The sequence below is a fragment of the Ranitomeya imitator genome, chromosome 3 (genome assembly GCF_032444005.1).
Source record: "Ranitomeya imitator isolate aRanImi1 chromosome 3, aRanImi1.pri, whole genome shotgun sequence".
Taxonomy (NCBI): domain Eukaryota; kingdom Metazoa; phylum Chordata; class Amphibia; order Anura; family Dendrobatidae; genus Ranitomeya; species Ranitomeya imitator.
Window position 1 is genome coordinate 499230926 of NC_091284.1, and position 25882 is coordinate 499256807.

At 39.7% G+C, this 25882-nt stretch overlaps 1 protein-coding gene across 2 annotated transcripts in view; it reads right to left on the reverse strand.

The window, feature by feature from the left end:
- DMD (dystrophin) overlaps positions 1-25882 on the reverse strand; it is a 4179683-nt gene that overhangs the window by 860357 nt on the left and 3293444 nt on the right. For both annotated transcript variants that reach the window (XM_069757653.1, XM_069757654.1), the window contains 2 exons: positions 23716-23888; positions 17734-17890 (listed from right to left, as the gene is read on the reverse strand). In XM_069757653.1, the coding sequence (XP_069613754.1) occupies positions 17734-17890; positions 23716-23888 (330 nt within the window). The remainder of the gene's footprint in view (positions 1-17733; positions 17891-23715; positions 23889-25882) is intronic.

Genomic DNA, 25882 nt, shown 5'->3' on the forward strand with positions numbered 1-25882 from the left:
AACCGGGAACATTTATAATTACTCCATGGACTAGCTAAAGTCTTCAGGGCAGCCAAATGGTGGGAGCTGTGTGTTACTGTGTTCTGCAGTTTATTTGCAGCACTCCAGTCTTGCCTAAGGCAAAATGATTCAGAGAGATCGCTATCCTATCTGCAGGGAGCCAACAGATCAGCAAAACAGCATGAAAATGCTGCCTCTCCCATATATTATATCGATATAATTCATCATTTTCTTTCAACTCTCCGACAAAATCCTCATCTTCCTTCATAAAGTCAGCCCAAGTGTAAAATAATTCTGACCTCAGCGCCAAAAATCTTTTCAGAAATGGAAATGTGAAGCTTGGTATTGATCTCTTTATACCATAACTAGTGTATAAATCATATTGACAAGACATAAAACTCAATTTATAATTGTTATCTTCGCAAACTAATTTCCATTAATGGGAAACTGTACAGCCAGTTGAAAAAGACTAAAGGTTTTAGCTTTATAAGTTTAATACCCACCCCCTTTTTTATGTTGCTTTATTTAACAAAAAAATGTTTCTGGGACAGTGCCATTTTTCTCATTTCTCTTGATATTACTCAACATTGCTACCAGCCTTTGTAGTTCCTACATGACAACGTTTCTTCCATTACACTTCCTCTACATCAGGGGTGGGGAATCTATTTTCTGCCAAGGGTCATTTGGATATTTATCCCATCCTTCGGGGGCCATACAAACTCCGCCCACAAAGTGCATCATGTCTGTGGCACTGGTTTCAGGAGGTAATCTTTCATTGCATGCCCTTCAGTGTTCAGTAGTAAACACAGCATGTGTGTGCTAACTGAGCAAGAAAATAATGAGCTGGTTGTAATCAAAATTCTGCTCCCTGCCAAAGAATGCAGTCACTGAGAATCTGCTCAGGGGTCTGACAAATGGTCATCGAGGGCCTGAGGTTCCCCACTCTTGCTTTACATCCTCAGCTGATCTGCTGTACAGGACGTGGTGGGGACCAAGGCACAAGTGGAGTGGGGACAGTGTGGAAGTAAAATGGAAAGTCTATTAACTTAATTAACTTTTACGGCTTGGAAGATTTTCCTAGAGGTTGGAATGGAAGTATTTTGAAAATAAAGAAAAGAGTGTGTCCATACTTAAATAGTAACCAGCATTTTTTTAATAAATCAATAGTACACAGTAAAATAAGCAACTTTGCAATATATGTTTTTAGAGAAATCTGCTTCTTTCTTCTCCTAGACATATCTCTTACTTTCAATTCCTGGACAAATTGTTTATTCTCAATTCAGGTGGCAAATTTATAAAATCTGTATTCAGTAAAAAAAAAAGGTTCTCACATTACTGAGATAGAAGATGAAAATCAGTGACAATCAGTGGATATAACATTTTTAAGAGAGGGGACCAGGAGGATCTAGAGCAGACACTGACATTCTACTGCAAGAAGTCCATAGATTCTCTATGGGGTTAAGGTCAGGTGAGTTTGCTGGCCAAACAAGCACAGTGATACTGTTGTTTTTACAACAGGTATTGGTACTTTTGACAGTGTGGGCAGGTGCCAATGAGAATGAGATTTCCATCTCCAAAAAGCTTGTCAGCAGAGGGAAGCATGAAGTGCTCTAAAATTTCCTGGTAGACGGCTGAGCTGACTTTGGCCTTGATAAAAGACAGTGGACCTACACCAGCAGATGACATGGCTCCCCAAACCATCACTGATTGTGGAAACTTCACACTAGACCTCCATCAGCTTGGATTGTGGCCTCTCTACTCTTCCTCCAGACTCTGGGACCTTGATTTCCAAATGAAATGCAAAATATACTTTCATCTTAAAACAACACTTTGGACCACTGAGCAACAGTCCAGTTCTTTTTCTCCTTGGCCCAGATAAGATGCTTCTGGTGTTGTCTATTGGCCATGAGTGGCTTGACACTCATTGGACCACTGAGCAACAGTCCAGTTCTTTTTCTCCTTGGCCCAGATAAGATGCTTCTGGTGTTGTCTATTGGCCATGAGTGGCTTCACACAAGGAATGCGACACTTGTAGTCCATGTCCTGGATACATCTGTGTGTGGTGGCTCTTGAAGCAGTGACTCTAGCAGCAGCCCACTCCTTGTGAATCTCCCCCAAACCTTTAGTGGCCTTTTCTTAACAATCCTTTCAAGACTGCGGCTATCCAGGTTGCTTGTGGTTGCTTGTGCACCTTTTTCTAAACACTTTTTCCTCCCACTCAACTGTCCATTAATATGCTGGGATACAGCACTATGTGAACAGCCAACTTCTTTAGCAATGACCTTTTGTGGCTTACCCTCCTTTTGGAGTGTGTCAATGACTGTCTTCTGGACATCTGTCAAGTCAGCAGTCTTCCCCATGATTGTGGAGCCCACTATAACAGACTAAGGGACCTTTTAAATGCTTAGGAAGCCTTTGCAGGTCTTTTTTGCTAATGATTCTAATTTACTGAGATAATGACTTTTGGGTTTTCATTGGCTGTTACCATAATCATCAACATTAACATAAACACTTGAAATAGATCACTCTGTTTGTAATGACTCTATATAATATATGACTTTTATATTTTGTATTGAAGAAAGAAAATAAGTTAACTTTTTGATGATATTCCAATTTTGTGAGAAGCACCTGTATATTGATGCCCAACTGGCAGCCAGATGCTACATGTAGTCCACTTGTAACAGAGAATCCAAAAGACGTGAGTAGATTAAATCAATGTTTATTCCAAAATAGTTAAAAACATCTTTATCAGTGTATGATCATTAACCCCTGTCTGACATCGGGCATAATAGTATGCCGATGTCAGACTCCCCCTCACTCCCTCAGCGCCAGAGCCCGCACTTTTCTGGGCACATGACAGCTGATATATTCAGCTAACATGTGTCCACAACAGCCGTGGGTGGAATCACAATCTACCCATGACTGTTAACTAGTTAATTTCAGCTGTCAATCTCTAATTAACAGCTGCATTTAAGTCACACCTCTGGCAAGCACGCCGGAAATCCCGCCCTGCAGACCTGTGTGTTTGTCATAGCCAGATTGCTATGAGCGCACCCGCCGCTCATAGTAAGTGAGCATTTCTGTTACATACAAGCAATCTGATCATCGCCTGTATGTAGCAGAGCCAATTGGACAAGTGCAGCTTCTAGTCTCCCATGGAGACTATTGAAGCATGCAAAAAAATGTTTTTAAAGATATTAAAAAAAAATAAAAAATAAATGAAAGTTCAAATAACCTCATTTTTGCCCTTTTCAAAATATAACAATAAAAAAAAATCAAACATACACATATTTTTTATCGCCGCTAGTGTTGAGCATTCCGATACCGCAAGTATCGGGTATCGGCCGATACTTGCGGTATCGGAATTCCGATACCGAGATCCGATACTTTTGTGGTATCGGGTATCGGTATCGGATCAATAGGGATGTGTAAAATAAAGAATTAAAATAAAAAATATTGATATGCTCACCTCTCCGGCGGCCCCTGGACATCACGCTGGTAACCGGCCGGCTTCTTTGTTTAAAATGAGCTCGTTTAGGACCTGCGAATGACGTCGCGGCTTCTGATTGGTCGCGTGCCGCTCATTTTAAACAAAGAAGCCGGCCGGTTACCAGCGTGATGTCCAGGGGCCGCCGGAGAGGTGAGCATATCAATATTTTTTATTTTAATTCTTTATTTTACACCTCACTATGGATCCCAGGGCCTGAAGGAGAGTTTTCTCTCCTTCAGACCCTGGGAACCATCAGGATACATTCCGATACTTGATGTCCCATTGACTTGTATTGGTATCGGATATCGGTATCGGCGATATCCGATATTTTTCGGGTATCGGCCGATACTATCCGATACCGATACTTTCAAGTATCGGACGGTATCGCTCAACAGTAATCGCCGCTTAAAGAATCATCCGATCTATCAATATAAAATAAAGAATTAACCCAATCATTAAACGGCATTGCGAGAGCAAAAGTCAAAACTCAGAATTACATTTTTTTGGTCACCGAATCATTGCATTGAAATGCAATAATGGGTAATTAAAAGATCAATCTGCACCAAAAAAGTATCTTTAAAAATGTCAGCTCAGCATGCAAAAAATAAGCACTCACCCAACCTGAGATCAAGAAAAATGGAGATGCTACGGGTATTGGAAAATGGAACAAACTTTGGATTTTTTTCACCACTTAAATAAAAAAGATGTAAACATATAACCCAAACCCATTACCACTCACTTAGGATGGGTAACACTCCGATACACTTTTTATTCAAAAAAATTTTTGACACTTCTTTCGATTCGAAATGCAGCTTAATATCTGCTTAGTGGATCGGTATGTTTATTAAATAAAAAAGAACCTAGACATGATTGGTGTCTATGAACTCATAATGACCTGGAGAATCATAATGGCAGGTCAGTTTTAGCATTTAGTGAACATGGTAAAAAAAAACAAAAAAAACAAGAATCAACTGTGGGATTACACTTTTTTGCAATTTCACCGCACTTGGATTTTTTCCTATTTTCCAGTACACGATATGGTAAAACCAATGGTGTTGTTCAAAAGTACAACTCGTCTTGCAAAAAACAAGCCCTGACATGGCAATTTTGACCAAAAAATAAAAATGTTATGTCTCTGGGAAGAAGAGGAGCAAAAAATGAAAATGCAAAAACAAAAATACCTCTGGTTGTTAAGGTGTTAAAAAGATTAGGGAAAAAGTCTATAAGACATGGACATTATTACACGTTGCAAACTTTTGAACTCTCTTAGTCATGAGTAGTAACTAGTTATCATAAGAACCAGGGAATTCAGAAAAATGAATAACATAATAACTCGCATGTCTAGTCTTTTTGCACAACCGTTTTTTGGAATATACACTGATGAAGATGTTTTACCACTTTTGGAATAAACATTGGTTTTAATTTTTCATGTGCTGGATCACTACTATCTTGGAGATTTCTGTGTGATATTGACTCTTTCAAGTGCTCTTCAATGTTTCCTGTGAATGCTGGCTGATATGCAGGGTGAACTGAATAATTTTTATTTTCCTTTTTATGATTGTGTAGCCCACTTGCGTCTATTGCGTGATTTTTTTACCTGATATGGTCAGGCAAGTAAACTCCTGTACGTTGAGAAGCTCTACACCAGTGTTTCCCAAACTCCAGTCCTTCCGGACCCCAATAGGTCATGTTTTCAGGGTTTCCTTAGTATTGCACAGGTGATGGAAGTTTCAGGAGTTCTCCCACTTGTGCAGCACTATGGAAATCCTGAAATCATGACCTGTTGGGAGGCGTGAGGACTGAAGTTTGGGAAATACTGCTCTACACACTATAGAAAGACCTCCATTAGGATAACAGTTATTTGTGAAAAACAACAGAATTGAGAAAGTGAAATAGCAAAATAAGAGATCTAAATTATGTCCATCTTAAGAGCCCTAATGTAATGAATATATATACTTGATTTTTCCAGCCATACAATACTCAAGTCTGATGTGTAGCCCTTTGATGGAGATAAAGGCCCATTTGGGGGCTCCATAAGACTGACACTTTTGAGGATGCTCTAGATTAAATACTTACAAAAATCAATGTAATTGCAAACACAAGCTATAATAGACAACGTAATCAGAATTATTTTAATTTCAGTATTCAATTAATCTCAATAGTAATTCCATAACTGTGACACTGAGAGTTAGGGGTCGAGTTCCCGCCTCTGCACAGGGGGAATCTCGGGCCATCTCCGCTGTGGTCTCCCATTCTTCTCCTGCCGCAGTGGAGCCAGCTCAGCGGAGACGTCGGTCCCAGTGTCTTGCTCAGTCCCACTCTGTACAAAGAGTTACTGCCGCTTTTCCTGCTTCTGCCATTGAAGTCAGTGCTGGGCAGTGGCGAGCAGACGCTTCTGGGACTAAGTCCTGCTTTTCTCGTTCTGAACATGCCCTGAGTAAGATCTCTCAGTGGAGATCGAAGGTCACATGGTCAGATACTGTAGCTAAGTCCATTGGTCCTTTCAGGAAGGTCCTGTAGGTGCTAGGACTAAGTCCTGCTTTGCACACACTGAGCATGCCCAGGGCAAGATCTCTCAGTGGAGATTTAGGGTCACATGCTCAGGTATGGCAGTCTCTCAATGGTCCTTCTAGGAAGGTCTTTTACTTGCTGCAGCTATATAAGGCTCGCATGGCCGCACGGCCATGCGCTAGTATCAATTCATATATGTGCTTTGCGCCAGTGTGGTTATGCATGAGTGTGTTCAGGGACCCGGCTGAAATAAGCCCCTAGAATACCAGCTTCTCCGGTGAGGAGATTGTATGTTGCATAACCACTGACTGCTATCAGCTTGGCAGTAAGCTTGTGCTCCTGTGAGGCTAACAGGGCACAGTGCTTCCCTTTCACGGCTACTCTGTGGAGTAACAGAGCTAGTCTATACCGCCAAACAGTGCCGCCATTCGCTAGCAGCAAGTTCCTCCTGCACGGTGGACCCCGGGCTGCGAACGCACCATTTATAATAAACATCTCTATTTACTCAGTGCGTTCCGCTAGCCCTAACAGTGAGTTGCTACTCACATTAAAGCCGTGAGACAGGGTAGTCAGGAGGTCAGAGGTCAATGTGATGCTGAGTCACTACTCACAGGCAGGCAGTCAGACAGGATAGTCTCGAGGTCTGAAGTCAGATGCCAAAAAGGCTTGAAGTATAGGGGGTAAGTCATAGGCGTTGTCAAAAAACAGTCTGGGGTCAAATTCTAGAAGGGTACACCAAAAAAAGGGAGTACAACAAATGTAGAGTGAGAGGCCAAGTCTGGGGTCAGATACCTGAAGTCAGAGAGCATCCAAAGCAGACGGGATAATTGATGAGCATTGCCACAACAGATTCAAATTCATAAACAAAATCAGAAGTCAGACATAGAGCAAGTATGCACACCTAAAGCAAAGCTACAACTGACAATCTGCTGCTCACAGCAAGGCAGCTAAATACCTAGCAAATCATTTGAGGATGGGAGGCACCTGGGAAAATGCCTCCACACTAGGCAAGACAGCCCAGTATGCCCCAGGATCAAATTGGATGACTGGACAGTCACTCACAAAATCAACAGTTCAGCACACTCCAGATTCCATAGGGCCACTGAGCTGTCACTCACCCCGTCCCTAGACTACAGGCAGTTATGAAACCATGACAACACCTATGAGCTTACATGATATAACAGACCCTTACTATTGCAATCAAATTCAAAATAAGTGTTTTGAAAAAGGACTCTCCAGAGTTACTATCATTTGAAGAGTGATATACCAGCTGGCTTGTCAAGGTAAGGAGGCTTATTCGCCGTGCAATGCTCCTCTGGGAAAGTAAATATGCAAATTGCCTCTTCTGAGAAAAAGCGGACTTAAACTCTATAGCGCCACCTGTTGGAAGTAGCGATCCTACAAGTCACAATTAACCCTTTAACGAGTTGTGCAATATGATTTAGGATAAAAGCCAAATCAGTATCTCAATTCGCAGACACGGTGTTTCGGACAGTTGACCCTCGTCAGTGGGAAGCATGAGAACTGATTTGACTAGGTGACAGGCTCTGGACTGGAGTCTAAGGGGTATCGTTTCTCCTTATGGAGAGTGACATACCAGCTGGCTTGTCAAGGTAAGTAGGCTTATTCGCCGTGCAATGCTCCTCTGGGAAATTAAATATGCAAATTGCCTCTTCTGAGGGCCAACAGCCCGAAACCCCATGTCTGCGAATTGAGATACTGATTTGGCTTTTACCCTAAGTCATATTGCATGACTCGTTAAAATGTTGATTGTGACTTGTAGAATCGCTACTTCCAACAGGTGGCGCTATAGAGTTTAAGTCCTCTTTTTCTCAGAAGAGGCAATTTGCCTATTTAATTTCCCAGAGGAGCATTGCACGGCGAATAAGCCTCTATACCTTGACAAGCCAGCTGGTACGTCACTCTCCACAAGGAGAAACGTTACCCCTTAGACCCCAGTCCAGAGCCCCTCACCTAGCCAAATCAGTTCTCATGCTTCACACTGATGAGGGCCAACAACCCGAAACACCGTGTCTGCGAATTGAGATACTGATTTGGCTTTTATCCTAAGTCATATTGCACAACACGTTAAAGGGTTGATTGTGACTTGTAGGATCGCAACTTCCAACAGGTGGCGCTATAGAGTTTAAGTCCTCTTTTTCTCAGAAGAGGCCATTTGCATATATCATTTGAAGAATGAGATTGTTTATATTATGTACACAGTTTTTCACAAACCTACAATATAATGGGGTGTACTTTATTTCTCATAATAATGTTTTCTATATTTCTAAAGCTTGACTGGTTCATTTTTATATTTTAACAAATGTTAGAAAAAATGAGCTTCATGACTGCTAATTTGCTCGTCATTTCCATACTATTCCTATACAACATCTTAAGTTTCTTCTTATTTGTCCCATTTGTCTTGTCATTGTTTTATACATGAGTTTTCTGCAGTTGCCTCAATGTTTCTACAGCGCTCAGCCAATTCTACAGACCTTCATTATTTATTGTTGTTTGCGGGTTCTAAACAAGACGGAAATGTAATTCTAAAATTTTGGATTTAATTACCGTAAACATAATAACTAACGTAGAGTAGTTTGCTCATTGTTTAATTTTTTTCCCATTTACAGCTCAAAATTGTTCTGATCTTTCAAATGGAAACTTGAGGTTACGCTGTCATTTTCGAAAGGGTTCAGACATCCATTTTTCACATCATCTTCATTGTTTGCAGAATTAGATTTTTTTTCTCTTTATTAAAAACCACTCAGCATATGGCAAATGTGCTTAATTCTGCACAATTGTTTCTCTGCATTACAATATATTTATCCAAGCAGAACTCTAATGCGTTTATTTTCACAGTATTTCTTTTTATGTCATTCACACAAACTTTAGAGGACACAGAATAAAATGCTTTGGGATCATAAAATAAAACGTACATTGAATATTGGGTACAGGTGTATGGAGTGTGCTCAGGAACTGAATCCTTGGCAGGTGCTGGCTATGTTGTACAGCCAAACCTATCACAAGGCCAACACCCACAATGGAATCCTGATCAGTGTGAAGATGCAAGAATGGGTAAAGTAAGTTCAGTGCATAAGACATAGAAATCATATAAGAAAAAGCACCAAAAAGAACCAAGTAATCTTAAAATATAAAGCTTTATTGAAAATAAAGTATATTAAACCATATAGCTGAAAGTTAATAGGGATATGACAGAGGTAAGACAATAGGGTGGAACCACAGTAAGAGTCAGGTAAACCAGCTTGCATATAAATAGTAAACAATTGTGCAATGCAATATACCAAGTTGTATAGCCTGGAGAATAAATGTGTCCAGACCAGGAAATAGAGCAAATGTCCAAGAAGGCTGTATACCAAATCAAGGACATAAAGTGCAGAGCAAAAATAGAAATGTGAACAGTTAATACAATATTTGCCTAGGAGGTTACCTGAGACCCTGTGGTGCCACCCGCCCCAACATGCATTTTGGCGCTGTGCCTTCTTCCGGGGGAGTGGCATCCATAAGTAATCAGGGCCTTAAATATACAGGGGTGCCTATGCAGGTGTCTGTTACAAAGGGGAGTAACTCTGCATTTCAGCGGCGCATGTGACGCCGGCCGCTCCCGGAAGCAAGCATCACCGAGGGCATTATCCGTCAGGAGGGTTCGCATCATTGGCAATACCTTCAAGAGATCACATGAGTGGAGTCGCAGACGCGAACACAACAAGGCCGAGGGAGGATGCCATCAGGATGCCAGCAGGTAAGTATGAGGAAAATAACAAACATGGAAAAAGCTAATGTGCAAATGGCTAAAGGATGAAAATATTGGACAAAAGATTTAAAAACAAGCACTAAGTTGAATACAAGCGCACAATGGTATACATTGTGAGTCTTACAATAAAGACAAAGTGAATCATATACTGTACCTAGAAAAATATATCATAATATATTGACAATATATAAAAAATATAAAAAATTATATATATGTATATGATTCACTTTGGTATTTATTCTAGTACATTTTAGCCTACTTTTTTTGCTTTTTGCATGCTTCAATAGTGTCCATGGGAGACTAGAAGCTGTAATACTTTGATCACTTGCTATGAGCGCCGACCACGGGGCTGCGCTCATAGCAGTCTGGCAATGACAACCATAGAGGTCTGCTGCAGACCTCTGGTTGCCATGCTGACCATCGGTGACCCGCGATCATGTGTAGACCATGCTAGCAATGCTATGAAGAGGCATTAATGTGGGAATCTCCAGCCACATGATATGGGGGTCATGTGGCGGGATTAGCGATATGCTTCCGGTAAGCGCAAGTTAAATGTTGCTGTCAGAGATGGACGGTGGCATTTAACTAGTTAACACTGTGGGTGGATTGCGATTTCACCCTTGGTTTTTGCGGGCACATGTCAGCTGTATAGATCAGCTTTCATATGCCTGGAAAGCGCCCGAGCCCGCACCAAAAAAGGTGAGTCCAACATTTGAGTAGTGTTGTTACAATATATATGTACAGTACACTTTGTAGTGCCAGTTCTACACTAAAAGCAATCAAAGCATCATTTGTACCATACAATGAAAAAAATCCTTCTATGGAAAATGAAAGTGCCATCATTGGAAAAATTTTAAAAATTACGGGTATCAGAAAATGGCAACACAGATCAGATTTGTTTTCTAGCAAATTTCTGAAGTTTTCAACAACATATTTATATTAAAAAAAACTGTACAGGTTTGATATGGTAATAATAATACTAGCCTGAAGAATCATTTTTACTGCACAATGAATGCCACAAAAACAAAACCCTAAAAACAAAGGCAGCATTACGTTTTTTTTCTCCATTTTTATTGGACATAGAAACATTAAAATGTTCTGACTTGGAAAAAGGTGAAAAAAAGTACTGAATTGAAAATTGACTCTGGCAAGTAGGGGTTAAAGCAATTTGAAGACCATTGGACAATGTCTACTGTGGAAAGTGTCTTACTGGTATTACCCAAAGCTCCATATTTGCTGCCATGTAGGCACCTTGGTTGCACAGATTTCCATCCTTTTGATAATACAGATATCTGCGTGTAACCGATCACTATACCTCATGCATAACTAGCAGACACAGACAGAAAAGCTCATCATAGTGTACAATTCTCCCAATTTCAGACGTGGCAATGGGCCCCCTCACCTCTTGGGTCTATGGGAGGCTATGTAGGTTTCACCAGTGGTATGTATGCCCCTATAATGCCATGTCATTGAGATGAAACAACTTTGGCAAGTATTTCTCTCAATTCTTACATTCTTTTCCAGACAGAATTGTGGCCGGTAATTTCTGGAATTGTGATTTATAAGCTGATACAGTAATTGTCTGGATGAGTAGTTAATTTGTACAAACAAGCTTCAATTGGGCAGAGGCCAGAGAAGAAACTTACAAAATGACCCATAACAGGTGTTTCAGTGTCATTTTGTGAGCAAAATGCATTTCAAATCCCTTCAATTCCCCTTCTTGGAGTTACAAGCAATTTCTACTGAACCTATAATCAGTATAAATCCTATCCAAAATCTATTTCAGCTACAGGAGTGTCAAGTAAGAAAAGTGCCAATCATTTTGTTCTGGCCTTTACTCCCAACAAAGGAAATAACCTGCGATAATGGTCCAGAAAGATATACAGAGCTCTGAGCCTCTGTTCTGCACACACTGTGATGTCTAATTCTGAAGATTGAATCAAAACGCCAATATCCTAAGCGTATTTCTTTTTTTGTTTCTTTATTCCCCTACTAGTTAGCAGCAGGGATTTCACACAAAAACATCCATTGTTTTGCAGATCTGTTCATGTAGTAACTTCATGAGATGAAGAAGCCAAGAGATTATAATCTTCACATTGATCATTGCGTAGTGGCAGAAAACAGTAAAGGCAATTGAAAGTATGTTTGGTCCTGTTGTTTTAATCTACAGCTTTAAAAAATGCTCATCACATGCTAGCAGCATGGGCATAAATATAGGTCTACTTGTGTCCTGGGTCAGACAGATATCAATAAGATATAATATGGTGAGAGATGGGGGAATATTCAGGGCAAGCCTTCAAAGATTTATTTATTCGCTTTTTTTCTGCTGTATGTCGGAGTTAGGAAAGCATAGGCTGGTTTGGCACAGCTTCTCTTGTGATCCAGCTTCCAAATAAATGTATTAGCCCATAACATTTAAAGTTCTGGGAATCTAAAGGTTAGAGCTTACATTATAAATGAAGACAGCATAGAGGTTAAAAATGGCCATACTTTCCCATAAGAGCGAATATCACTCATGGCATATAAGCATTCACACAGCATTTTCCTTACGTGGCTTTTTGGGGACCTATAGCACTCCAAGACTTTGCAAAAAAAAGTACACTTTGAGCTTCACTCATTGTTGTCACTAATAAGAAAATTATTATGATGGAACAATAAATGGATGCACTAATTAGAGACTAAATGGATATGTCAATGGCTCCAAGACGATCTAAAGGATAAATTCATTAGCAGCCACAACTTAGTGGACAGAAGGGACTAAAGAACTTGAAAAACTGCTCACATACTAGTATATGTACAAATCCATTTTTTCCTGATAAGTGAACTCTAATTATAAAATTAAATTATTGTTTCTTTTGGAGTAGAGGCTTTTGGCTTTACATTTACTGGAACACATTTCCTAATATAGAGGTTAACTTTGAAAGGACATGTAGTATATAGGAGCCATGTAGTATATAGCAGCTATGCAGTATAAAACAAAGCCACGTAGTAAATAACACAGGCCACGCAGTATATAACACAGGCCACGCAGTATATAACAGCCCACACAGTATATAACACAGCCCATGCAATATATAACACAGCCCACACAGAATATAACACACCCCACGTAATATATAGCACAGCCCACGTAATATATAACACAGCCGATGCAGTATATAACACAGCCCATGCAGTATATAACACAGCCCACGTAATATATAGCACACCCCACGCAGTATATAACACAGCCCACGTAGTATATAACACTGCCCACGCAGTATATAACACAGCCCATGCAGTAAATAACACAGCCCACAGAGTATACAACACAGCACATGCAGTATATAACACAGCCCACGCAGCATGTAACACAGCCCACGCAGTATATAATACAGCCCATGCAGTATATAACACAGCCCATGCAATATGTAACACAGCCCACGTAATATATAGCACAGCCCACACAGTATATAACAAAGGGCATGCAGTATATAACACAGCCCACACAGTATATAACACAGGCCATGCAGTATATCACACAGGCCACACAGTATATAACACAGGCCATGCAGTATATAACACAACACATGCAGTATAAAACACAGCCCACACAGTATATAACACAGCCCATGTAGTATATAGCACAGCCTACACAGTATATAACACAACCCATGCAGTATATAACAGCCCATGTAGTATAAAGGAGCCACGTAGTATATAGCAGCCACGCAGTATATAAAACAGCCACGTAATGTATAGCACAGACCACACAGTATATAACACAGGCCACGCAGTATATAACACAGCCCACACAGTATATAAAACAGCCCATGTAATGTATAGCACAGCCCATGTAGTATATAGCACAGCCCACGTAGTATATAACACAGCCCACGCAGCATATAACACAGCCCACACAGTATATAACACAGCCCACGTAATATATAGCACCGCCCATGCAGTATATAACACAGCCCATGAAGTAGATAACACAGATAAAGCAGTACATAACACAGCCCATGCAGTATATAACACAGGCCACTCAGTATATAACACAACACATGCAGTATAAAACACAGCCCACACAGTATATAACACTGCCCATGCAGTATATAACATAGGCCACTCAGTATATAACACAGCACACGCATTATATAACACAGCCCACGCAGTATATAACACTGCCCACACAGTATATAACAGGCCCACGCAGTATATAACACAGCCCGCGCAATATTTAACACAGCCCACATAATTTATAGCACAGCCCACACAGTATATAACACAGCCCATGCAGTATATAACACAGCCCATGCAGCATATAACACAGCCCACGCAGTATATAACACTGCCCACGCAGTATGTAACATAGCCCATGCAGTATAAATCACAGCCCGCGCAATATTTAACACAACCCATGTAATATATAGCACAGCCCACGCAGTATATAACACAGCCCACGCAGTATATAACACAGCCCGCTCAATATTTAACACAGCCCACGTAATATATAGCACAGCCCACACAGTATATAACACAGCCCATGTAGTATATAACACAGGCCACACAGTATATAACACAGGCCACGCAGTATATAACAATAGCCACACAGTATGTAACAGTGGCCACGCAGTTTATAACACAGCCCACGCAGTATATAACACAGCCCACGCAATATATAACACTGCCCACGTAGTATATAACACTGCCCACGTAGTATATAGCTGCAACACAGTATATAACACAGCCCACATAATATATAGCACAGCCCATGCAGTATATAACACAGCCCACGTAGTATATAGCAGTGTGGGCACCATATCCCTGTTAAAAAGTAATTAAAATAAAAAATAGTTATATACTCACCCTCCAGCGTCCAGTGAAGCTGTCCCGATGCGCTTGCGGCTGCCGCCAGCTTCCGTTCCCAGAGATGCATTGCGAAATTACCCAGATGACTTAGCGGTCTCAGGAGACTGCTAAGTCTTCTGGGTAATTTTGCAATACATCTCTGGGAACGGAAGCTGGCGGCAGCCGCGCTTGCATCGGCGGACGTCGGAAGGTGAGAATAGCAGGTTTTTTGTTTTTTTATTATTTTTAACATTAGATTTTTTTGCTATTGATGCTGCATAGGCAGCATCAATAGTAAAAAGTTGATCACACAGGGTTAATAGGAGCATTAACGGAGTGAGTTACACGGCGGCATAACGTGATCCATTAACGCTGCCATTAACCCTCTGTGAGTGCTGACTGGAGGGGAGTATGGAGCAGGCGCCGGGCACTGACTGGATGGAAGTAGGGAGGGACTAATTCTCGGCCGGGCTGTGCCCGTCGCTGATTGATCATGGCCACCAATCAGCGACGCGGGATTTCTATGACAGACAGACAAACAGACAGAAGTGCCCCTTAGACAATTATATATAAATAGATTATTCCAGTGGACAACTGCTGGATTTCTCTGTTTTTATCTGCACCCATTTTTTATACTCAACATTGAAATTGCATCCCCGAGAAGGAACCATTGTGAAATTATGGAAATTACAAGATCAAGTGACATGCTAATTGTTTGCAATTCAAGAGAAAATATAGGAATCAAATTTTCAAAATAGTATAAATTCACTCTCAGGCCTTGGAATGTTATCAATGAACCTATTACTGGTTATCTGAAGAATGTTCTGCCACACTGAATGCACTTGGACATGCAAATCATCAAGATCCACTGCTAGCAAAACTCTCTGCAATTGCTGATCAAAGATGTCCCCAATGTGCTTGACAGGAGACAAGGCTGGAGACTGTAGGCATTGATAGTACATTTAAGCCACTTAGGCCGGTTTCACATTAGCAGATATGTGCACAGCGTAGGCCTGTGTACTCGTTTCCTAAGATCCACATGTGTCTTGCTTACCTATATATAACATTGTGTACGCAGGGACATGCGTTGGCATCATTTTGTATGCGGGTGCGTACCCGTGCATTGTTTCGCTGTGCCCGCCGAACGCAACATGTTGAATTTTATGTGCAATGAAATAAGCGCAGGCATGCGCATGCGGATGAGTGCATCAAAACAGCGCATTACTGTCTATGGGAAAGTATAGGTAAGCAACGACATGCGCATGGATGCGTTCGATGCTTATGCGTACTTCAGACTGAGCATGTCCAGGAACTGATTGAGACACACCCCATGTTTGTGGCTTGTGTCAAGGAAATTCTACTGGAAAAGCATTGTTTGCAAACACAAATTCTTCTGTTGCATGCATGCGCATAAACAACGCAAACGCAGGAAGAAGCGCATACAAACGCATGCACACGCAGCATTTTTTTTGCGTTATGCGTAAGATGGTGCCGATAAAAAACGCAGCTTAAGCAAGTGTTGAAATGCATTTTGGCATGCACTTGCGCATGCAGATGATACGCTGCGCACAGATACGCTAACGTGAACTTAGCTGCTCATAGAAGCATGAGCAACACGGCAGTACTGTTGGCTCCACAGCAAAATAAATGTAATGTCAGGCTGTTGGAGTATCTGGAATAACAATTAGAGGGTTTTGCTAACATGGTCTACATATGAGGACCAAAGCCTGGAATGGAGCAATTGAGGCTGGAATTGAGGTCCACTCTATTCAGAAATGAGTCTCACTATTGCCTTGGATGCAATGATATCTAGAGATTGGTGTGGAGACCATGTGTGCAACAGCGTGTGGTGTATGGACTTGCATAATGTACAGTAGCTGGACCCCTCAAGTCTTAATTCTAGGTGCAAAAATAATTTAATGTTACATTTAGATGCTAATGGAACCAGTGGTCCAGCCATGTCTCAGTGTCCCAGGAGTCATTTTTCAACATGACAATGCCAGGATGCATGCTATTGCTACTGTGAGCAGTCTGCATGGCCTAAACATGCTACCATGGCCAGCAGCGTCTCTGGACTTGTCTTTCATTGAGCACATTTCGGACATCATTGGTCAGCAGTTACAAAGGGAGCTGCCAGCATCTTATCTTGATGATTTGCATGCTGAATCTCATTAAGCATTGCAGATCATTCTTCAGACAACCATTAACCTCAATGATAGCCGCCGAGACGTGTAAGTGAGTGTATTTCTGCATGTGGTGTCCATACTCGATAATGAATAAATCGAGATGTGAACATTTTATTTTGATTTCCTAATTAGTTGCATGTCACTAATGTCCATCAATATTATGATTTTCATGATGCCATGACTTTTCCTTCTTTGTGCTGCAATTTAAATTTGAGGAGTGCATCCAAGTTATCTATCAACTAAACCTTTTTTTAGGTAAATTCCAACTATAATAAAAACGAATGACTGTGAATTTCAGCAAATTAAATTGTCATGTCTGTCATGGTGAAGTTTAAAGATTTGCTTAAAAATGGCTTAAATATCACACCATTGTGATAATTGATATGGTTTTAAGGTTCTGTGTAGCTCTCACCAATTTGATTTTGCTGACCACTTTTACATTTTGTTAAATAAGACCTTGCATCTTGCAAAAGTTTGACGAAGTGAACTGAGTGCTTATTTCATTAAATCTAAATATGGCTAAAACTAATTTATAATATATTTGAATGACTCAAAGGTTGTTTTGCTCAGCATGATCCAGCAATGATGTGACAAGAATATACTGTATATGTATATATATATATATATATATATATATATATATATATATATATATAAACCAATCATTCTTAGCTCCCCCTAGTGGTGGCTGCAGGCAGTCAAATTTTTACCATTGAATTCCATAGCTGCTAAGAGATAATGTTGTACTTTGACCTTTAAGATATATTACTAACATTACTAACAATGGGTCAACTTAACTTTAAACCAAATTGAATAAAATAGACTTTCACGCATTTATTTATTATCATATCTTCTGAGGATGCAGATGAAGGCCTTTCCATATACTGTATATTTATTGAAAAATGCTTTTTTACAATATATGAAAAAGTGCTGAAACCTCCTACCCGATGCGTGTCAATCTGGCTTTGCACTTTGGGAACGTCCCCACCAATGGGCTCCTGCTGCTTTAGCTCCTCGTTCTTCAGCTGCAGCCATGCAAGAAGCTCCTGCAGAGAGATATGTAATCGCTTCCAGTGCTCCGTGCTGGCTTCTAAATGAGACCTACAAGACATTATGCATCGCATTATTGTCAGGGGGAGAAAGATCATGGCAGATGTACAGCTCATTTCATACTGATACCAGTCTTCTTTAGACGAGGAATAATAATTAATGTATGAACTGCTCTTTGATGAGAATTTATTGCAGAGAAAAAGAGGCAGACTCACATGCAGAGCTACCAAGATGAGCTATATTTTACGGCAATTAGCAGACATACTGAAGCTCAATGGCAGAGAATATTATAGAAACAACTACATATGACCAAATTGGTCAGTAATGACCTTGTTCAGGATATTTGAGAATAGAAATGATTTACATGTTGATGGCTGATAACATAAAATCAATTTATATGTGCACTTGTCAGAAAGCATTGGACTACAGAGATAAAGTTTGTCTAAAAAATGTGATTTTTGCAGTGTTCTTCTGTCTAAATTAATTGAAAAACTGCAAATTGATTGTTTTATGACAATATCTGTAAACTTACTTTAATTCACACTCATTGACCTCAATGGTTAAAACATCATGGTGAAATTTATCATAATAAATGGAATCTACTTTGGTATTAGTTTGACATTAATGGGACCTACTGACAAAGTAATAATTACTTTTTTTCTAAAACAATATATACTATATCATGCTACATAGCTTTCAGCACTCTGCGTTCAGCCATAAAGTGCCTGCATACATATAACATAGTGATGTTATAAATCTACTTTGTTTTATCTTCCCTTTTTTAAAGGGTTTTTCTGTAATATGCTATCAGAATATGGTATGATTATTCTCAACTGGATTTCATTTGCATGATTCCAAATTAAAATTAGAGGTACAAGTTAGGTTCATAAACTCCTATAGGTTCTATAATGTGGCTCACACCGCTCAGAACTTGGATGAAACTGTAATAATGCATTAAAGATATGAAGTACAGTAACTTAATATTTGCTAATAACATATCTTATTATATATTGAGGAATATTTGTAATGTAAGGGTCATACATAAAGGTTCATATTATAAATCACAATTTTAGTGAAATTTATATTCTTCCAATTATACAGACTATTAAAGTAAACAAATGAATAGGAATCCTAAAAAAGACAACTGTGCGTATCTTAAAGTACCTCTAACCTGAATGGAATGTCGCTATAAGATAATTATGATTACGTGGGGCAACATTGAGTGATATAGATCCTCTGAGCCACTAAAGGTACCGTCACACTAAGCGACGCTGCAGCCGGGCAGCCGGAAAGCAGAGCGGTGACGTCACCGCTCTGCTTTCCGGCCGCTGTGCTCACAGCCAGAGCAGAGAAGCACAGCGCCGGGGACAGACAGTGGTAGGTAAGTATGTAGCGTTTGTTTTTTTTTACTTTAACGATGGTAACCAGGGTAAACATTGGGTTACTAAGCGCGGCCCTGCGCTTAGTAACTCGATGTTTACCCTGGTTACCAGCGAAGACATCGCTGAATCGGCGTCACACACGCCGATTCAGCGATGTCAGCGGGAGATCCAGCAACGAAACAAAGTTCTGGACTTTCTTCCCCGACCAGCGACATCACAGCAGGATTCTGATCGCTGCTGCCTGTCACACTGGACGATATCGCTAGCCAGGATGCTGCAACGTCATGGATCGCTAGCGATATCGTCTAGTGTGACGGTACCTTAACTGTGTGTTACACCCGGTCTGTTTACTGTACCTCCAGGGGGTCTCCGTTGGGACTCTCGCTCTGTACTGGCTTCACGCTGTCTGGATGCAGCCCCCACCCCTCCTTCCTCCCCTGCTTCCTGGCGTGTGGCCAGCAGGTTCCCTGGCAGGGTTCTTAGGTCGCACGCGTGCTCGCTCCCAGTCTCTTAAAGAGACAGTGTGCATTTTCCAAATGTTGCCTCTAACCAATGGCGTGTGTTTGTCTATTATTTCTAGCCCTTCCACCATAGGGAGGGCGCCGGAGCAACAAGTATCTACTGTTGCTAACTTCCGGTTCCTGTTATCTTGCGCTTCTGTTTCCGAAGTATCTGCAAGGAACTCTGCTTATTCTGTCTGTGTCCACAGATCTTCTGCTACCAGTTACCCCGCTATTCTGGACTGCATCCGCAGTATCTATGCTGGACCTGTCTAGTCCTGCCAGTCCACCAGCCTCACTTCTGGACCACGCCAGGACCCCTGGTGCCGGCTTCTACACCCGGTATCCTCCAGTCAACACTGCAATACCCGCTAACCTTGCTAGTCCGTCTGTTCCGCTGGGACAGCCGCCACGAGTACGGGGTCTAACTGAAGGTAGCACCCGTGTCCTCCAGGCATTCCATTCTGTCCCTGTTCGAGGGGACTTACTACGGGTGTCTGGGGCTCCCGCAGTAACGCCCCCTTCGTAGCCCCCTGGACTGTGGTCTAGTGGTGCCACATCAAACCTTAATAAATACGAATGTGAACTTCTACATATGTGCCTCCGTTTCCATTCGTTACACTGTGCCACTGCATTGCAATTGAATATGAAGTGAGAACATATCTTTGAATTAGCCTAGGCAAGTAGCTTCTTCAGAGAAGAAATAAAGCATCATCTATTGGATGTAGCTATTCTAAAAGTCAATACTGACTCTCTTTATGGATCGTGATAAGCTGGTGTAAGGAGACTTATAGGCTATGCAATGCTCCTCTGGGAATTTAAATATGTTAATAGCTACTTCAGAGAGGAAGAGGACTTGAACTGTAGGGTCAGATCTCTATGAAAGCCAGAATTGGTTCAGATATTAAAGGATATTTTTGCAGTCCTATTCACTAAACTAATTCAATAGTCTAAATACATTGTACAAAACCTCAACAGGGTCAACTCTCTTGGTTACACATTGGTACATACAGTACCAAAAACATGTAAGAACATATGGTAAATTACCATCTATTAAATTATTGTTTCTATATCCATCTATTAAATTATTGTTTCTATATAATGTATACGGAATAATAAATTAAAGAATAATAAACTGATAATAACAGGAGTATAGCTAAATGTTCATGGGTCCAGGATTAGGAGTAGGAGTTCAGCTTCTCCACCATCCTTTACTTGCTATCTCCCACTTAAAAAGGGTTGTCATGATGTAAAAAAAACTTTTCCGGCAGCTGATATTGTTAAAATAATGATCAGTGCCAATGCTCCTGTGTACCTCAGCAACAGTAGTGATAATGTGTCTGTAGTGTAGCAGTATCCACACCGTGCAGTGATGAGACAGTGACCCAGTAAAGTTCTAAACAAAAGTATCTTTAATGTTCAACTCACATAAAGTACACAGCACATGATATCCTACGGATCACAGCCGGGAAACATATCCTCCAGATTAGAGCCAATAAACATGCCAGTCCACCTCCGAGACCAGTTGCCATGGGTGACTGCACCGCTGTGTTTGCTGTGGGTGCGAGACCTCTCAGCAACCTTGGCTGTTTGGCTCCACTTGCCTGTGTTGCCTCACACAGGTGGAGCTCTGCAGGGCCGACTTTGCACTCTAGCAAACACCAAACTGACTCACCCAACCCTATACTGCAGGGTTTTTAACCAAAATCTGTGGTCTTCAGCTACATGGAAAACCTGGCCAGGAATGAAATGGACTGCACGACTATCATCCTGTTGTTTGTTTCAAAGAACAAAAGCCCAGCAGGTTTTCTTAAATCTGCCCTGAACAAATAGCTTGTCCAGGACTAACACTTACATTTTGTTTCGCATTGCAATCACAGCTACTCCTGTGACTGCAATGCACTCCCATGGCCTACTCCTGTGACTGCAATGCACTCCCATGGCCTCAATACGCCTCTGTGCACATTCTGGGGGGGAAATAAAGCAATCTTTACATGTAGCACCGGTCACTGTCTCACATTGCCCTACCAGTGAACACTGCAGACAATCAATGCCACCCAGGAGTTATTATATTTATTTACTGGGTCTTAAAGCTAGGATTTCAAAGTAAAGATTGCCTTTGCTACTGGAATATTCAGAAAGGAAGTATAGACATTGGCCGTGGAAAAACACTAGTATCCACCAGACAGAACCACCAGCTGTCCAAAGAAAATAATTTATGATACCTACACTCATGAATAGGCAACTGTCCTGCTTAGTGTATACCAATGCCTTTCTACGGTTGACGTCAGATTGAGCAGAATAGACTGTGTGTATGACCTCTTCATCTTTAGTGCCATACTACTAGGACTGTATTAAATTTAGAAGATTCTGGACATAGTGTCTACAGAATTGGGATTGACCTAATAATGTTTCTATTTCAATAAGGTATAACATGTAGGATAACTATAGAGCAGGCAAAAAAAGCAATTTACATGTTGTTTATCAAAGGTCAGAGATAAGATGGCAAGAAGGAGGAAGACGTGGCAGGTTCTACTCCTGTACTCTTGAACCTTCTCTCTCTACACAGGACAGTGTAATCTTGCTAGGTGGCCAAAGAACGGTTGGTAAGCTCAGTAAAAATATTCCTCAGCTTTACTTATACCAGTACCTAGACAAGTTTGTCTCACTGGCGGTAAGCAATAGCTCACTCCTTTAGCAACTGCTAAGTGCCGCAGGGGGGCTTTTAGCCCTACTTACAATGGGACTGGTAAGAGATGTTGCATCTGGAACCTATATAGTACAACATTAGAGATCAATACTTTAGATAGAATGTTTCCTTGCTATCGCCATGGCAAGACACTGACCTAAAATAGATCTCATAGTTTAGGGTTGTCATAATTATATTGCTCTAACAAACCCTCATTCTTGTAAACCTGCAGTATCTGTATGTCATTTTTATGGCTATTTATCTAACCAATTAAAATTAAAATTCTCTACCCATGTTACACAAACCATTGGGTCTTGATTTCTAAAGAATTGGCATACTTATAGAGGTAGTTTTATGAAGACAGTGATTGTTTACTTTGACAGTCAAGAAACAATAGTATCTTTTAGGGGGTGTTTCAACATTATGGCCCTGATTCAGCAAAGTATTTTCACCAGATTTCTGATATAAAACACTTTGATAAGTCACAAAATTCTTGCAGAACTTGAGGTTGGGCAAAGTTGGGGTGGTATGGTGGCAGAACAGGGGCGTGAAGCTTCAGCTCGTCTAATTCAAGATGAATTGTGGCTTTTCTTATACTAAAAATCTCTGACAAGAGTAATATTTGAAGCAAAGAGCACGGAGGTGCCCACCACTTTGCATTTGTCTACAACATCCCTCCACTTCAAAATCGATGTTAAAAATGCTAGTCTTAAGGAATGGGGGGCTAAGCAGTACTACTATTTACCCACATTTCTGCTATGACTTTTGGGGTGCTTTTAAATTTGTTTTGTCTATTTTACCTATAGTTAAAATAATAAATAAAATAAAAAAATAAATAACAAAACAATGGCCAGAGCTTCATCCTTTGTTACTACTCTACATGAAATCAAGCTATCCCTATGAAAAAATAAATAGTTATAATTGATATCAAGTGCAAATACAGAAGGAAACATCTCCAAATAGTAATTCCTAATTTATAAGCACTTATGATGTTAATATTTAGATAACTAAATGCTTTCCTGGAAATGATACATTTCCCATATGATTCTTGAACATCTTAGATTAATATTCATATTTTGGAGAGGTTTCCAATTAAATAGAATCACTTTACAATATTTATGCTCTTTTTTCGTTGTACACTTGATGAATAATAACTACAGGAAAGCTATGTACTTTGACTTGAACACAATCTGATTCTATAATAGCCATGGGATACAGTAATGTGTTGTTCTTTCACAATATGTTAGCATAATAAGGAAATTAATACATTTAACCTTGTTTAGTATTTTTGTCCCTGTCCAATACCTGATGTTAAGGGACTTTTTCCTGAGATCATTCCATCGGATGTTCATATTATCAAGCCTTCTGTGCAAGAGAGAAGCATCTTCAGACCCTTCCAAAGATTTAAGGATTTTCTGTCCATTTTCATCCAAAGAATGGAATACCTCCGTGTGGTCATCAATGTCTGATTGTAATTCCTAGTACAGAAAAATGAAATATTATTACATAAAACTGTAGAAATAGACAAAAATCAGAATGCAAATGTAAAGGTTTCTCTCAAATGCAAAATAGAGAAATGAATGATGGCTTTGTGTAAGCCAAAGAAAGCCCGTACAGCGCAGGTATCACCAGTGTAAGACAAATAATTTGTCAAATAAATATTCTCAAAATCTCTGGATCGATCAATCACATAAAATAAAAAAAAAATCTGGAAATAATATATGCACGTTAAATAAAACGCCAGTGCTAATAAAATGTTTTTCGCTGAGAGAACATGTAATCCATTACTGAACTTGTAACTTACAGTTACGGTATTTACTTAGACATCATTAATTAGAATTCATGATTAGGATTTATGCAATTATTGAAAGTGACATATTCAAACCTAATTGTATTCAATGCGAGGAGGAAGGAAAACACTGTGGAAAAGTGCTCACTCTTTTACTGGCACTAGAATAAAATTAGCAGAATTATACCATCAGAATAAACTGGTTACACTATCTAATAATATTACAACATGTATGTATGTAGATATATCCATAGTCCCTGTCCAAACTCTACAATATTTGGAGGAAAAAGTTGAAAATTAGCTAATGGTTATTGAATTACAGGAAAATTATGATAATAATAATAATAATAATAATAATAATAATAATAATAAAAATAATGCAACTATTTTTTATTTAAAAAGTAAATTTTTTAAATTTCATGAATGGTTATTGAATTGCAGGGAAATAATAATAATAAGAGTAATAATAATAGCTATAATAATAATAATAACTATAATAGTAATAATGATGATAATAATAATAATAATTATAATAATAAAAATAATGCAACTCTTTTATTTAAAAAGTCAATTTTCTAAATTTGATGAATGGTTATTGTATTACAGGAAAATAATAATAATAAGAGTAATAATAATAGCTATAATAATAATAATAATAACTATAATAGTAATAATAATAATGCAACTTTTTTATTTAAAAAGTCAATTTTCTAAATTTGATGAATGATTATTGAATGACAGGAAAATAATAATAATAGCTGTAATAATAATAGCTATAATAATATTATTAATAATAACTATAATAGTAATAATAATACAACTTTTTTAAATTTAAAAAGTCAATTTTTGAAAGCTGTGCGTATAACGCTAACTACAGTACTGCCTCCACAAATATATTAATATGCGATAAATTATGAATTTTGCACAGCTTAAAGTAGACGTAGCGCAAGCAGCGCTATGACAAAATTGCTCCCACGATGTGTTAGTATAAAGACGACTCGTCTGAATCTGTTCTAACCTGCACATTATATTTCCTCCTATGCAACATGCTTTGAAGACTGTAACATCGGTTGTACTCGGAGGCAATCGCCAGGCAATTCTGAAGAGATGGTGCCGAAGTGCCAACTCTTGTTACATAATGTTCTCAAAAACGTTTCCCAAAGCAAGAGCTCATATCAGAGACAAATGATACTTTGTTTTGTGGCAACATTCAGATCACATCCCCAAGTGTAGGATGGAGCGATGACCTCATAGAGAACGCGGAAGGGCAAACTCGTGTTTTTTACTTCTTTCGCAGTGACACAAGGGGAGACAAGTGTAAAAAAAAAGTATGAAGCTTCAGCAAAATTCAAATCCGAATGGCAGCAGAAGGGTTAACATACAGTATGCGCCATAGCACAATGAAAAGAGACACAGCTTTAGCTTTTTCCCCTTTCACTCGAGTGTGCCAATTGATGCCAAAAGGAAAATTCTTTCACAGGCCTGCTGGCATTCCACTCGGCCTACATGCTGAATGGGTTCTTTGTATTTGAGTGAATCTTTATGTTTATATGCCTCTGTTGTAATTTTCTTTTTTATGTCTTTTATTGGTCGGATAAAAGGAAGCACAGTTTAACTTTAGAGACACTTTAAACCATACTGCATAATTAAGTCATATTACATTGTACTGCTATAGCCTGTGAG